We start from the raw sequence: 11,481 nt of genomic DNA, 5'->3' as shown, positions 1-11,481 counted from the left end.
ACAAAGGGTTCCTAAGGGAAATATATTTGGTCATGTATCTGTGATGTGTGTGATAGTGACACTAAAGTTAGGCCGCAAGGGCTAAGTGTGTGGAAAAAATAAAAAGAGTCAAATGGTGGTGACTCTTAGGCTAGGTCAGCTAATGATGTAGGGATCAAGCCCTCAAGTCTAGCTCTAAGTAAATAGGGATGAGCGTAGGATATCCTTTGATATGATCATGGTGCATGTGTGTGAATGTGAATATGAATGCATGTTTATTACGGCCGCACCTCAATGTGAGGTTGCCTACGTATCCTTTAGGAATCAGGCCGAACGTAGCTCTAGCCGAACCTCGCACAAGCGTGTATACCTCAAAAAGGTCTTTTTAAGGGTTGTAACGTGGTTAGGCTAAAGGTTTGAAGAAGAAGGAGATAAAGGCTCAAGACCCTAGATAAGCCCCCAAGGTGTGTAACCTCGCTTTTGAATCCTTATATTTTTATGCTTGAGGTTCTACTCTTTTTTAGCTCTTTTTTATCTTTTTCTTTAGCATTCATTTTATTTTTGTAAGTGTGGGCAATCCCGATTATGCGGTCTATCACTCATTTGGCATTCATGTTTCTGAGGCACGATACCGAGCACTCGATAAGAGACGCAATCTGAGACGTGTTCTTATCGAAGTTATTTTCATATCAAAGACATTAAAACACTTACCCTTTTGTACACTTTTATGATTATTTTATTTTTGCTTATTTTTATTTTGATCTTTTGAATTACTCAAGCTCTTTTTTAGAATTGCATAAGTTGCACACCATCCCATCCCAAGGTTAGGTAAATGTAGGTTGAAAAAAAAATGAAGGGTCTATCGTTAGACGAGGCTCAAAGTGGTTTATGAAGAAAGGATGTATAATTGAAGGGTGAAAGGAGATATAATGTGGCTACAAGGGGTGCCTTAAATCATTGGTGTACCTTGTGCTTAATTCGACATGGATTTTTTTTTTTTTTTTTTTTGCAATGCAATGTAATGAAGTGATCATATGCAAGAAAATAAATGCTCATTTTTATTAAAGGAAAATATATAATGATCCTACAAAATGAATCTAAAGAGAATAAAAAGGTGCCTATGCTAGACTTATTGGGGAAAGGGTAAATAAAAAATAAAAAAAAAGGTCACGAAATCTTGTCGTTGAAGTTCGCCTCTTGTTTTGTGTTGTGTCCTCTATCATCACTCGCTCTTCTTGTTAAGAGGAGGCATGGGAAGCTTGTTATATATTATCAATCAAATGTTGGATAGCCTCCTTTAGCTTCCAACAGCTCTCAGTAGTATGACCCCTACCTTGATGGTACTTGCAGTGTTCGTCTGGATTCCAACTAGGCAATCTCTTTTCAGGTGCGGGATCTTGAATAGGTCCAATGGGAGTAATGAGTCCTTTGGCATGGAGTCGATCGAAGGCAGTACCGTAGCTCATCCCAATGGGGGTGAAGTCTTTCCTTAGTTGCTTCTTAGATCCTTGGTTATCTATGGCTAAAACTTCACTGAGATCCAAGGTACTAACATTGTTACTAGAGTGGGCGTTTTCGGAAGAAGAAGGATTGTTGCTCTTCTTTCCTTTCCAGCCACCGTGGTTACTATTGTTAGTAGCTTTTTGCTTTGCGAGGTCATCTTTGATTTCAATTCCGATGTCATAAACGGCCTTGAAAGTATTCAAATTGTGTTGATATTTTAAATGCTTCGAATACTTCTCTTGGAGATTCTTGATAAACATCCTCACAGATTCCTTTTCGTTGGGGACCTCAATCATCTTAGCGGAAGTTTCCCTCCACTTATTAAAGAAAGAAGTAAAACCTTCATTCTCTTTTTGTCTTAGCATCTCAAGTTGTCTATGGCCGGTTTCAACTTGGATATTGCACTTGTACCTATCAACGAAAGCGTTTACTATCGATTCCCAGGTAGAGGTTTTCTTCTTGTCAAGGGAGAAGTACCATTGTTGGCAAACGGTTTCAAGAGATAGTGAGAACAGAGAGGGAAAAACCTTCTTATCGATACCCTTAATGTTCATTATGGTTTCAAAAGCTCTTAGATGAAAGTAAGGGTTATCTGTTGCCTTGAATTTTGGGATGTCAGTGGCGTTGAACTTATGTGGAAGAAGTTCCTTGTCCAGCGAGACCCCTTGTGAACTCATGCCATGAAATTTATAGTCACTAGATAACTTGCTCAAACTTTCTTGCATGAGGTTCATTTGTTGTTGCTTCACGAGATCATCGACCTTGAGGGTGAGGAGCTTCATTGTTTCAGTCATGGTAACTAGTTGGTTCCTAAGCTCATTGACTTCTTCTTGAGTTGCCATTATCCTTTTAGCCTTCCTCTTTTGACGAATCGGTTTATCGAAAAGTGAAACTTGAATAAAGAGGTTGTCCTTGATTAATCGCCCTTCTCTCCTCGACCAAGTACTGTGGAAATGGAAAGTGGGGATATTTATTGTTAATTATTTGACTCAAGCTTTATTCAACATGCAATGGATGGAGGAGGTGAAGAAAGATGGAAGAATGTGAAGAAAGATTTAGATGGAGGGATATGAAGAATTAGGAATAGAATGTACCCCCCAACTCAAATGACGGAAACGACCGACTCATGCATGAACCTAGGACATGGTCATGGTGACATATAAAAAGTGTGTGCTATGACTAGTGAGTGTATGTAACATGTAAAGACTTGTGTCATGACCATGTGGCTAGACTACGTGACTAGACTCAAGCAAAGACTAAATTAAAACCTCGCGTATATGCATTAAACTGGACAGACTGTGGTATTTTAGTCATAACTTTTGATCTGCGACTCTGATTGGGATGAAACCAACGCCAAATTAAAGAAAAAACTCGGGGCTACAGATCCATAAGTTATAAGACTCGTAACTCTTTCTAGAACTCCGGATATGACCAAAACAAGTTGACGCTTGTGCAGTATACGGGAATAAAAATCCGGGTTGACTTAAAGGGACTATGACTCGATTTTAAGTTATTTTTTTTAGCTCAAATTTATTAATTAATTAAACAAAGTCCTTTAGTCATTAATTAGTTTATTAAGACTTATTTGCAAACACAAGTCAAACCAAACGATTAATTTAGTCACATAATAAGTATGCACAAGTAGGAGATGCACAAGTAGTCAAGTAGTCACAACATGATGCAATGAGTTTGCAACCTAACCATGGCTCTAGTTCTCTAAAGTTCGGGATATGGTTTAGTCAATAGAGGGTCCATGGTTAATTGTCCGAATGCATCGCGCGGAAGCCTAACTGTGAAGGGTTGGCGCGAGTGGATGGGACACCGCGAGTTTTAGAAAAAACTCGCTTCCATGGTTTGGTGAATTCAACATCTCGGATGTACCCTTTGTTGCACGAAGCGTTCAATCGGGTAGATGGAGCATGAATTCCCAAAGGGTTATGTCCATATGTAAAACACATATGGGTTTCAAAAAAGTGAGAAAAAACTCAATCAGGAAGTAGGATTGAGCAAACAATACGAAAAACCGGTCGAAATTAGAACGCATATTTCTGGCTCGGTATTGGGGGAAATTGGCGCCAGCAATCAGAGACTGGCGCCAGCTTTTAACTATAGCGCCTGGCGCCAATACTGGCGTCTGGCGCTACGACTAAAATGCTGGCGCCAAGCTCTGGCCCCTGACGCTACTTCCCACATGCCTCAGCAGCTTTCTGTGCTCGATAAAATTTTCCAGTTTCACGCGGTGTTATTTCAGTCCTAGTTGTGAAAGATATTTCTCAAATTTCCTACGTGTAAAATCCTATGTTTTTAACTCATTACGGATGGTCTTTCCAATGAGATCTTTTTTTATGCATATGACAATAATGTTAATCAAAATTACGCACATGAAATACTTAGAACTTTTTGAGTCTCATCCACTCATTCTAAATCATTGTCGAAACAAATTAAGGAATTAAAATAAAAATCCTCCCCAGTGGAGTTGCCAAAAACTGTAGGGAATAATTTCAAACTTTAATCCCACTAGCTTGAACCCCACTGTGATCATACACTAAAGTACGGTGGCGTCCAAAAGGGAAGAAGATAGAGCAAAAGAGTCGCCAACAAGTTTTAGCAACTTGTTAACCGTTCACAGGGTGAAGGTTACACCCCTTAATGATCAAAGAGATCGTCAACTCCATAAGGTCTAGAACCAAATAAGGGTTCGGGGATGAAGGTACAAATCCAACCTAAAAGAGATTGAACCTGCCCTAATAATAGGCCTCTACTTTATTCTGATCGTATTCATGTGCGCTTTTTGACTAACATGCAATCAATAGGATTAACCCTAAACCTGTTTAATTATGTTGGTTGAATTTAATGCACAAATAAACTATTATTGTTGATCACTTGAATTATAATCATATTAAACCTAACAAGATTATTAATATCTTATTAAGCGTGATTACAAGTACCAATTCCCTTTAAACATGCAATAAAGGTGTGATCAAGCAATAAAAAATAAATATATAATGTATCAAGCAACATAATAATCATATAAATATCATCATCATAAAAATAAATAATAATTAAAATAATCATGATAATAATCATAAAATAAAATAATCATCATATTAATAATAATTGAAATAATTATCATAAATAAAATAATCATCAACAAAATAATAATAATAATATTTACAATCATCATAAATTATAACAATTATAATCATAATCATGTTCATGTTAATATTAAAGCATAATAATAGCAAGATCCTAGGCATGATACTAACCAGATTAATAACAAACCCTAGCATGTCACTAAGCAATAAAAATCAAATCTTTAGCCCTAACATGATACTAACAATCATAAATATTAGGAAGAGAATAAAAGGCATCGCAGGAATTATATTTAATATTAAAATTACCCTAGACATGATACTAGGAATATCATAATAACAATGTAAACATGATTTCTACATCATAATATCAACTAAAACCATTAAAGCACTTACTTTGATGTCTCGTACCTCTTTCTAATAACAAAATACACACGTTAATAACTTCAAGGAAAATAATAAACAAACAATTAAATTAAATAATTGAAATAGAGTTTTGGGACCAAACCCTCAGAAATTAAAACCTTTCACGTCTAGGGCGAAGGCAACTTCGAATATGGCTAGGTGTTTCTAGATCTTGCGAATGCAGAATTTTGTATGAGAAAACAAAGTTTAGAATTTAAAAAAAGATGAATGATTTAGAGAATGCTAAAGAATTAATGATTGCGAATGAAAACTTGTGAATGAGGAGAATTGGTGAATGAAAACGGAGTTTTTAATACGATATTTATAGAGAAAATCAGCCAAAAAGATAAAATAAACAAAACAGAGTCTGACGCACAAAAAAACAGAGCTGGCGCCACCCTTGGCTAACTGGCGCCAGGAACCAACACTAGCGCCAGGCGCCAATGGCTAGCGCCAGGCCTGGTTCCAGGCGCCAAGGCCTGGGGTTAGGCGCCAAGCTTATTTCCAACGCGTTTTCGAAAATCAGATAAGTTTACCGTACTGGAGGATAAAATCATATAATTTCCTCGAAAATGCTATTTGATTTTAATTAAAACTCTGAAAAGTCAAAAGTCAATTTATCAATGCTAATTGAATTAGGAATGAAAAGAACCTTCTAGAAGATTCTAGAAGACTAAAACCATTCCTAATTGCATTAGGAATGATAAATCCTATTAGGCCCTCCCCAAGATCATTGGGCCGTATATAAAGCTCAAACCGGGCCCAGTTTAGTAAATTGGCCATAATTTCCTCAATATTCATCGGAATTGGGCTTATAATATATCGTTGGAAAGGTCCTTGCAAGCCCCATCTAACTACTCTACTATTGGACCCATATCATGGACCAACCAAACTGAATTGGCTGTTTTCTTAAAATAAGTTTTCAAAAACAGAGAGAAGAGAAAATAAATTAAAACTATCCGCAACACTAAACTTTCCACACTTTCACTTCATTCGATTATGATTCAACGTGAAAAGTACTCTTCACTGGGTTTGGTTTTGGGGAGACACAAATGGTTGTCTACAGTAATGATCTCTGCTGGTACCCCGAATCTACTTAGAATGTTTCTTTTTATAAACGAGATGACATGCTTATCCTTGATTTCCTTGTATGCTTCTGCTTCGATCCATTTCGAAAAGTAGTCTGTCATTGCTAAGAAGTATACTCTCTGTCCTGATGATGGAGGTAGCTTTATTATATCCATTCCCCACTTCATGAATGGCCAAGGTGTCAATGTTGGATGTAGCTCTTCTGATGGCCTGTGTGTCAAGGGTGCGTGCTTTTGGTATGCTAGGCATTTCTTGGCGAACTCTGCTGCATCCTTTCTCATGATGGGCCAGTAGTATCCCATTCTGGGTGCTCTGTTGGCTAGGTTCCTTCCTCCGGAATGATTTCCACATTCTCTACTGTTGTAAGGATTGTAAGACCTGCTGAGCTTCTTTTTCTTCTAGGCATCGTAAGAAAGGTCCTGCTGCAGATTTCTTGAAGAGTACATTGCTGATCAGACAGTACTTGGAGGCTTTCTAAGCAAACGCTTGAGCTGCTACCTTCCCTGTTGGTTTTGTCTTGCCCAAGAGGTATTCTTTCAATGGTGTTGTCTAGCTGTTGTCTTCTTCTTCTGTAAGGTTTGTTTGAAATTTGTAGAAACTCATTGTTGATTCTTTCTCTATGGCTGGAGAGAGTACGTGCACTAGAGGGATAGTTCCAAATTCCTCTGGGTTAATGTTTGATCCGAAGTTTGCCAGGGCGTCTGCTTTAGTGTTCAAGTTTCTGGGTACTTGTTCTATTTTGAATTCCTTGAACTCTTTAATGAGCTTCTTTGTGACTTCCAGGTAGGCTATCATTCTGGCGTCCTTTGCTGCATATTCTCCATTGATTTGGTTTATCATGAGTAAGGAGTCTGAAATTACCTCTAGATGTTGTATCTTCATGTCCTTTGCAACGGTTAATCCTGTGATTAGTGCTTCATATTCAGCTTCATTATTGGTAGCCTTGAAGTTGCACCTTATTGCATGTACTATCTTGTCTCCTTGGGGTGATGTCAGTACTACTCCCAAGCCTACTCCACGTATGTTTGCTGCGCCATCTGTATGGAGTATCCATTTCTGTGTAGCTTTTGGTTCTTGTAGCGCCAGTACTTCCTTCTGTGCTTCTTCTTCAAGGGTAAGGCTGAAGTCTGCTACAAAGTCTGCCAAGGCTTGTGATTTGACTGTCGTCCTGGGTTCGTACTGTATATCGTATCTACTCAAGTGTAAGGCCCATTTCTCCATCCTTCCTGACATCTCTGGCTTTCTCATGATAGCTCTGATGGGATAGTTGGTACGTACTTGTATGGAGTGGCTTTCAAAGTATGGGCGTAGCTTTACTGAAGCAGTGAATAAGGCTAAAATGATTTTCTCTAATGATGCGTACCTCGTTTCTGCACTGAGTAGGGTTTTGCTTACGTAGTAGATTGGGAATTGCTCTTTGTCCTCCTCTCTTGTGAGAACTGCGCTGACTATCCCTTCAGACACTGCGAGGTACAACTGGAGTGGCTCCCCTTCTTTGGGTTTGGAGAGAATCAACGGGTTGGCTAAATATTCTTTCAGCTTTTGGAATGCTTCGTCGTGCTCTTGTTCCCACTTGAATTCCTTATTCTTCTTCAGTACTTCGTAAAAGGCTCTGTTCTCGTCTGAAGATTTTGAGATGAACCTGTTCAATGCTGCAATTTTCCCTGTTAAGCTTTGTACATCCTTCTTGGATTTTGGTCGCTCTAGGTCTAGGATGGCTTTGACTTGGTCTGGGCTGGCTTCTATTCCTCTTTGTGTGAACATGTATCCAAGGAACTTTCCTGACTGTACTCCAAATGTGCATTTTGTGGGGTTTAACTTCATGTCGTACTGCTTTAAGTTAGCAAATGCTTCTCTAAGGTCTTTGACGTGATCTTCTGCCTTTTTGGACTTAACTACCATGTCATCTATGTAGACTTCCATTGTGTTCCCAATCTATTCTTCAAACATCTTGTTCACCAACCTCTGGTATGTTGCTCCTGCGTTCTTCAATCCAAAAGGCATTACCTTATAGCAGTATATTCCTTGACTGGTAATAAAAGCGGTTTTCTCCTGGTCGTCCTTGTGCATGAGGATCTAGTTGTAACCTCTGTAGGCGTCCATGAAGGATAGCAGCTCGTGCCCTGTTGTGGCGTCTACCTTGGCATCAATATGAGGTAAAGGGAACGGATCTTTTGGGCACGCCTTGTTGATGTTTGTAAATTCTATGCAGATTCGCCATTTTCCGTTCTTCTTCCTGACTACCACTACATTGGCGAGCCATTCTGGGTACTTTACCTCTCTGATCTTCCCAGTCTTCAATAGGTTTTGAATTTCCTCATTGATAATCTTGTTCCTTTCTGGCGCAAATTTCCTTCTCTTTTGTTTTACTGGTGTATGCATTGGATCCACGTTCAACTTCTAAGTAATTACGTCTGGAGAGATGCCTTTCATGTCTTCATGGGTCCAAGCGAATACATCTTTCTCTTCGTCTAGAAAGTCGTAAACTTGTTGTCTGAGTTCTGCCTTCAACTCTGATCCTATTTTGACTTTTTAATCTAGATGTTTGGGGTTCAATTGGACTTCTGTAGCTTCTTGTTCTTCTGCTATATGCTCAACTTTTCTTGGCCCAGCTGACCCTCTGATTGCTATGATGAACTCTTTTCTGCAGACGTTGCTTTCAGTGCTATCTTGTAACACTCTTTAGCTTCCTTAGGATCTCCTCTGATTTCTTGAATACCCCACCTAGTAGGGAACTTAATGACTTGATGGTACGTAGAAGGGATGGCTTTCATCTCATGTATCCAAGGTCTGCCTAAAATCATATTGTACGAAGACAGAGTATCAATCACTAGGAACTTGACCTGTAGGTTGATCCCTTTTGCGTATGTTGCCAATGTAATCTCTCCACTTGTCTTTTTGGTTTCCCCACTGAATCCCACTAACATTGTTGACTTGTTGACGATGTTCTTCTCATCTATGTTCATATGTTTCAGGGTGTCAAGCATGATGATATTTGCAGAGCTTCCATTGTCAACTAGGATTCGTTTGATCATGCAGTTTCCCACTGGGAGTGAAATCACTAGACTGTCATGATGGCCTTCTACTGCATCGCTTTCTTCAAACATGATGGGGATGTCTATCTTGGATTTCTCCCTCTTGTCTAGTTGATCCTTGTTACTTTCCTTTGCATGTCGCTTTGCTGTTGAATATGTTAAACCGCATACTTCTGACCCTCCTGATATGAAACAGATGGTTTTGACAATTGGAGGCGGAGGAGGAGGACCTCCTTGCTTAGACTCTCTCTCCTTCCCTGAAGCTTTAGATTTATCTGACAGGAGCTCTTTGAGGTAGCCTTTCTTCAGCAAGTATGCAACTTCCTTTCTGAGCGCGACACATTCATCAGTAGTGTGACCGATATCTGAATGGAAATCACACCATCTGGATGGATCTTTCTTCTCTCCAGGCCTATCACTCCTTCTAGGCCATTGCACAGTATCTCCCATCTTATTCAGGGTCCTTATTACTCCTGCAGGATTAACATTGAAGCAGTACTCATGTAGCTTAGGTGGGAGTTCAGGATCTTCCCTCCAATCAGAAAATTCTCCTTCGACAGCATTAACTGATCCCTCATCAAAGCGTGAACGCTGATACGGCTTGAATCGATGATCTCTTCTAGGAAAATTATTGCTCCTTCTTGGCTGACGGTCTTCATCCTTTCTGAGCTCTAGTGTCTTTCTTGCATACGCGTCTTCCTCAAATCTGACTTGAGCCATAGCCTTAGCTTGCACATCTTCAAAGGTTGTACAGGGATACTTGGTCAATTCCTTGTAGAGCTCACTATGGTCTAGCAACCCTCTTCTGAATGCTTCAATTGTTGTGGGAGCATCACACTTGTTTATCCCAATCTTTTCCCTGTTGAACCTGTTGAGATAATCCCTCAAGGATTCACCGTGTCTCTACACAACACGGTATAGATCTGAAGACTGCTTCTCTATTTTCCTGCTGCTGGCGAACTGGATCTTGAATAGGTTCACCATTCCTGCAAAAGATCGGATTGTCCCATTATCTAAATTAATGAACCAAGTTAGAGCTGGACCTGATAATGTGGCTCCAAAGCCTTTGCACATGATAGCCTCTTTAATGTCTCTAGGGATTGAGCTTGTCATCATCTTCTGCTTGTAGAGGGACACGTGTTCATTAGGGTCTGTTGTTCCATCATACATAGCCATGTTGGGTGTGCTGAACCTCTTTGGCACTTCTACCATGGCGTTCTCTTCTGAGAAAGGAGACTCTATATAGCCATCCGACGCCTCTTCCTCCATGGGCTTTGGCATTCCAGGAATCTTGGCGATCTTGGCCTCAATTGCTTTGAGGTACTCTTTGACCACCTTCTCTATCTTTCCTTCCTCGGTTCCTTCCTGGCTGCTCTTCCTGTGAATTCCTTCATCCAAAGAGTCTAGATCCAAGGCTGTTTCCCTAGTGTTAGATCCTTTTTCCCCGTTAGGGGTATGAAAAGTTCCTGACATATCAAGCTGCATGGCTATACTTTCAGTGTTCTTTCTGGTGTTAACGGTTTTAGAAGCAACTCATTGTATTTATCTATGGAGGGCTTCATTTTGTTTGGTGAGACTGGTGAGTTTGGCTTCGGTTTGAACCTTTTGGGCCAACAGTGTTTCAATCTGGCTTTTTTGCTGGTCTAGGGTTTGACGGAATGCATTCATTCCCTCATTTATTTCGGCCATGGTAAAGGGTACTTGGTGCCCAGTCATGATGTTTGTCTTGGTTTTTGGCGAATTGGTAGGTTAATTGATTATCAGACCCACGGTGGGCGCCAAATTGTTTAGGCAATTCTTAATAAGGACATACGAGAATCTGCTAGGTTTGAGGGGTAATAACAATCATACTACCAAAAGCATATAAATTAATTAAGAACGATTAATAAAGCAATAAATAAGCAGCAAGTAAGTAATAAATATTCAATGATATAAAGAAGGTGAGTTGAGAGACACAATACTGAGTAAGGACAAGCCTCCTTCTTCAGTAGGGATGCAGTTCCGTAGATAAAAGTAGAGTAATTTGATTATATTTAAATGTATGAGTGTGTACATGATTGTTCAAATGTCTAATTCTTCTTATTTATATCTATGGATCTCTAGGGTTTACAAATATATTCAGAATATCTTTGAAATGCATAAGATCTTCTTGATTTATCTTCTTTCCTACTCTGTAGGTGTATCTTTGGCAAGTATCTCCTTGATTGATATGCTTGATGCTGCTTTCTTTGTTTATTTCAATCAAGTCGTTTTGCATATTCTTGCTGACTTATTGGCCTTGGATTGATGCCCTAGATGTAATGGGTCGTGTGATAATACGGGCCCAACACTCACGAGCCATTGACATGATATTCTTCTCCATAAAAGCTTTCCTAAAT

At 39.4% G+C, this 11,481-nt stretch overlaps 1 protein-coding gene across 1 annotated transcript; it reads right to left on the bottom strand.

The window, feature by feature from the left end:
- Positions 1-8,695: 8,695 nt before the first annotated feature.
- LOC145632803 (uncharacterized) lies at positions 8,696-10,588 on the bottom strand. Its single transcript, XM_081685137.1, has 3 exons — positions 10,341-10,588; positions 9,403-9,971; positions 8,696-9,285 (listed from the first exon to the last, which is right to left on the bottom strand). Exons 1-3 carry the CDS (start codon positions 10,586-10,588, stop codon positions 8,696-8,698), a joined length of 1,407 nt encoding a protein of 468 aa, XP_081541263.1.
- Between the last annotated feature and the right edge of the window lie 893 nt (positions 10,589-11,481).

This window comes from Chenopodium album, chromosome 5 (genome assembly GCF_948465745.1).
Source record: "Chenopodium album chromosome 5, dcCheAlbu1.1, whole genome shotgun sequence".
Taxonomy (NCBI): Eukaryota; Viridiplantae; Streptophyta; class Magnoliopsida; order Caryophyllales; family Amaranthaceae; genus Chenopodium; species Chenopodium album.
This window is presented reverse-complemented; position numbering and strand designations above follow the sequence as displayed.

What these genes read in the sequence shown, in the direction of transcription:
- LOC145632803 (XM_081685137.1), bottom strand. Translation starts at nt 10,588, where the DNA reads ATGCAGCTTGATATGTCAGGAACTTTTCATACCCCTAACGGGGAAAAA. An exon ending in GCGTCGGATGGCTATATAGA is followed by an intron (nt 9,972 to 10,340) that starts GTCTCCTTTCTC and finishes TTATCTCAACAG; the next exon opens with GTTCAACAGGGAAAAGATTG. An exon ending in TGCATACTTGCTGAAGAAAG is followed by an intron (nt 9,286 to 9,402) that starts GCTACCTCAAAG and finishes GTTTCATATCAG; the next exon opens with GAGGGTCAGAAGTATGCGGT.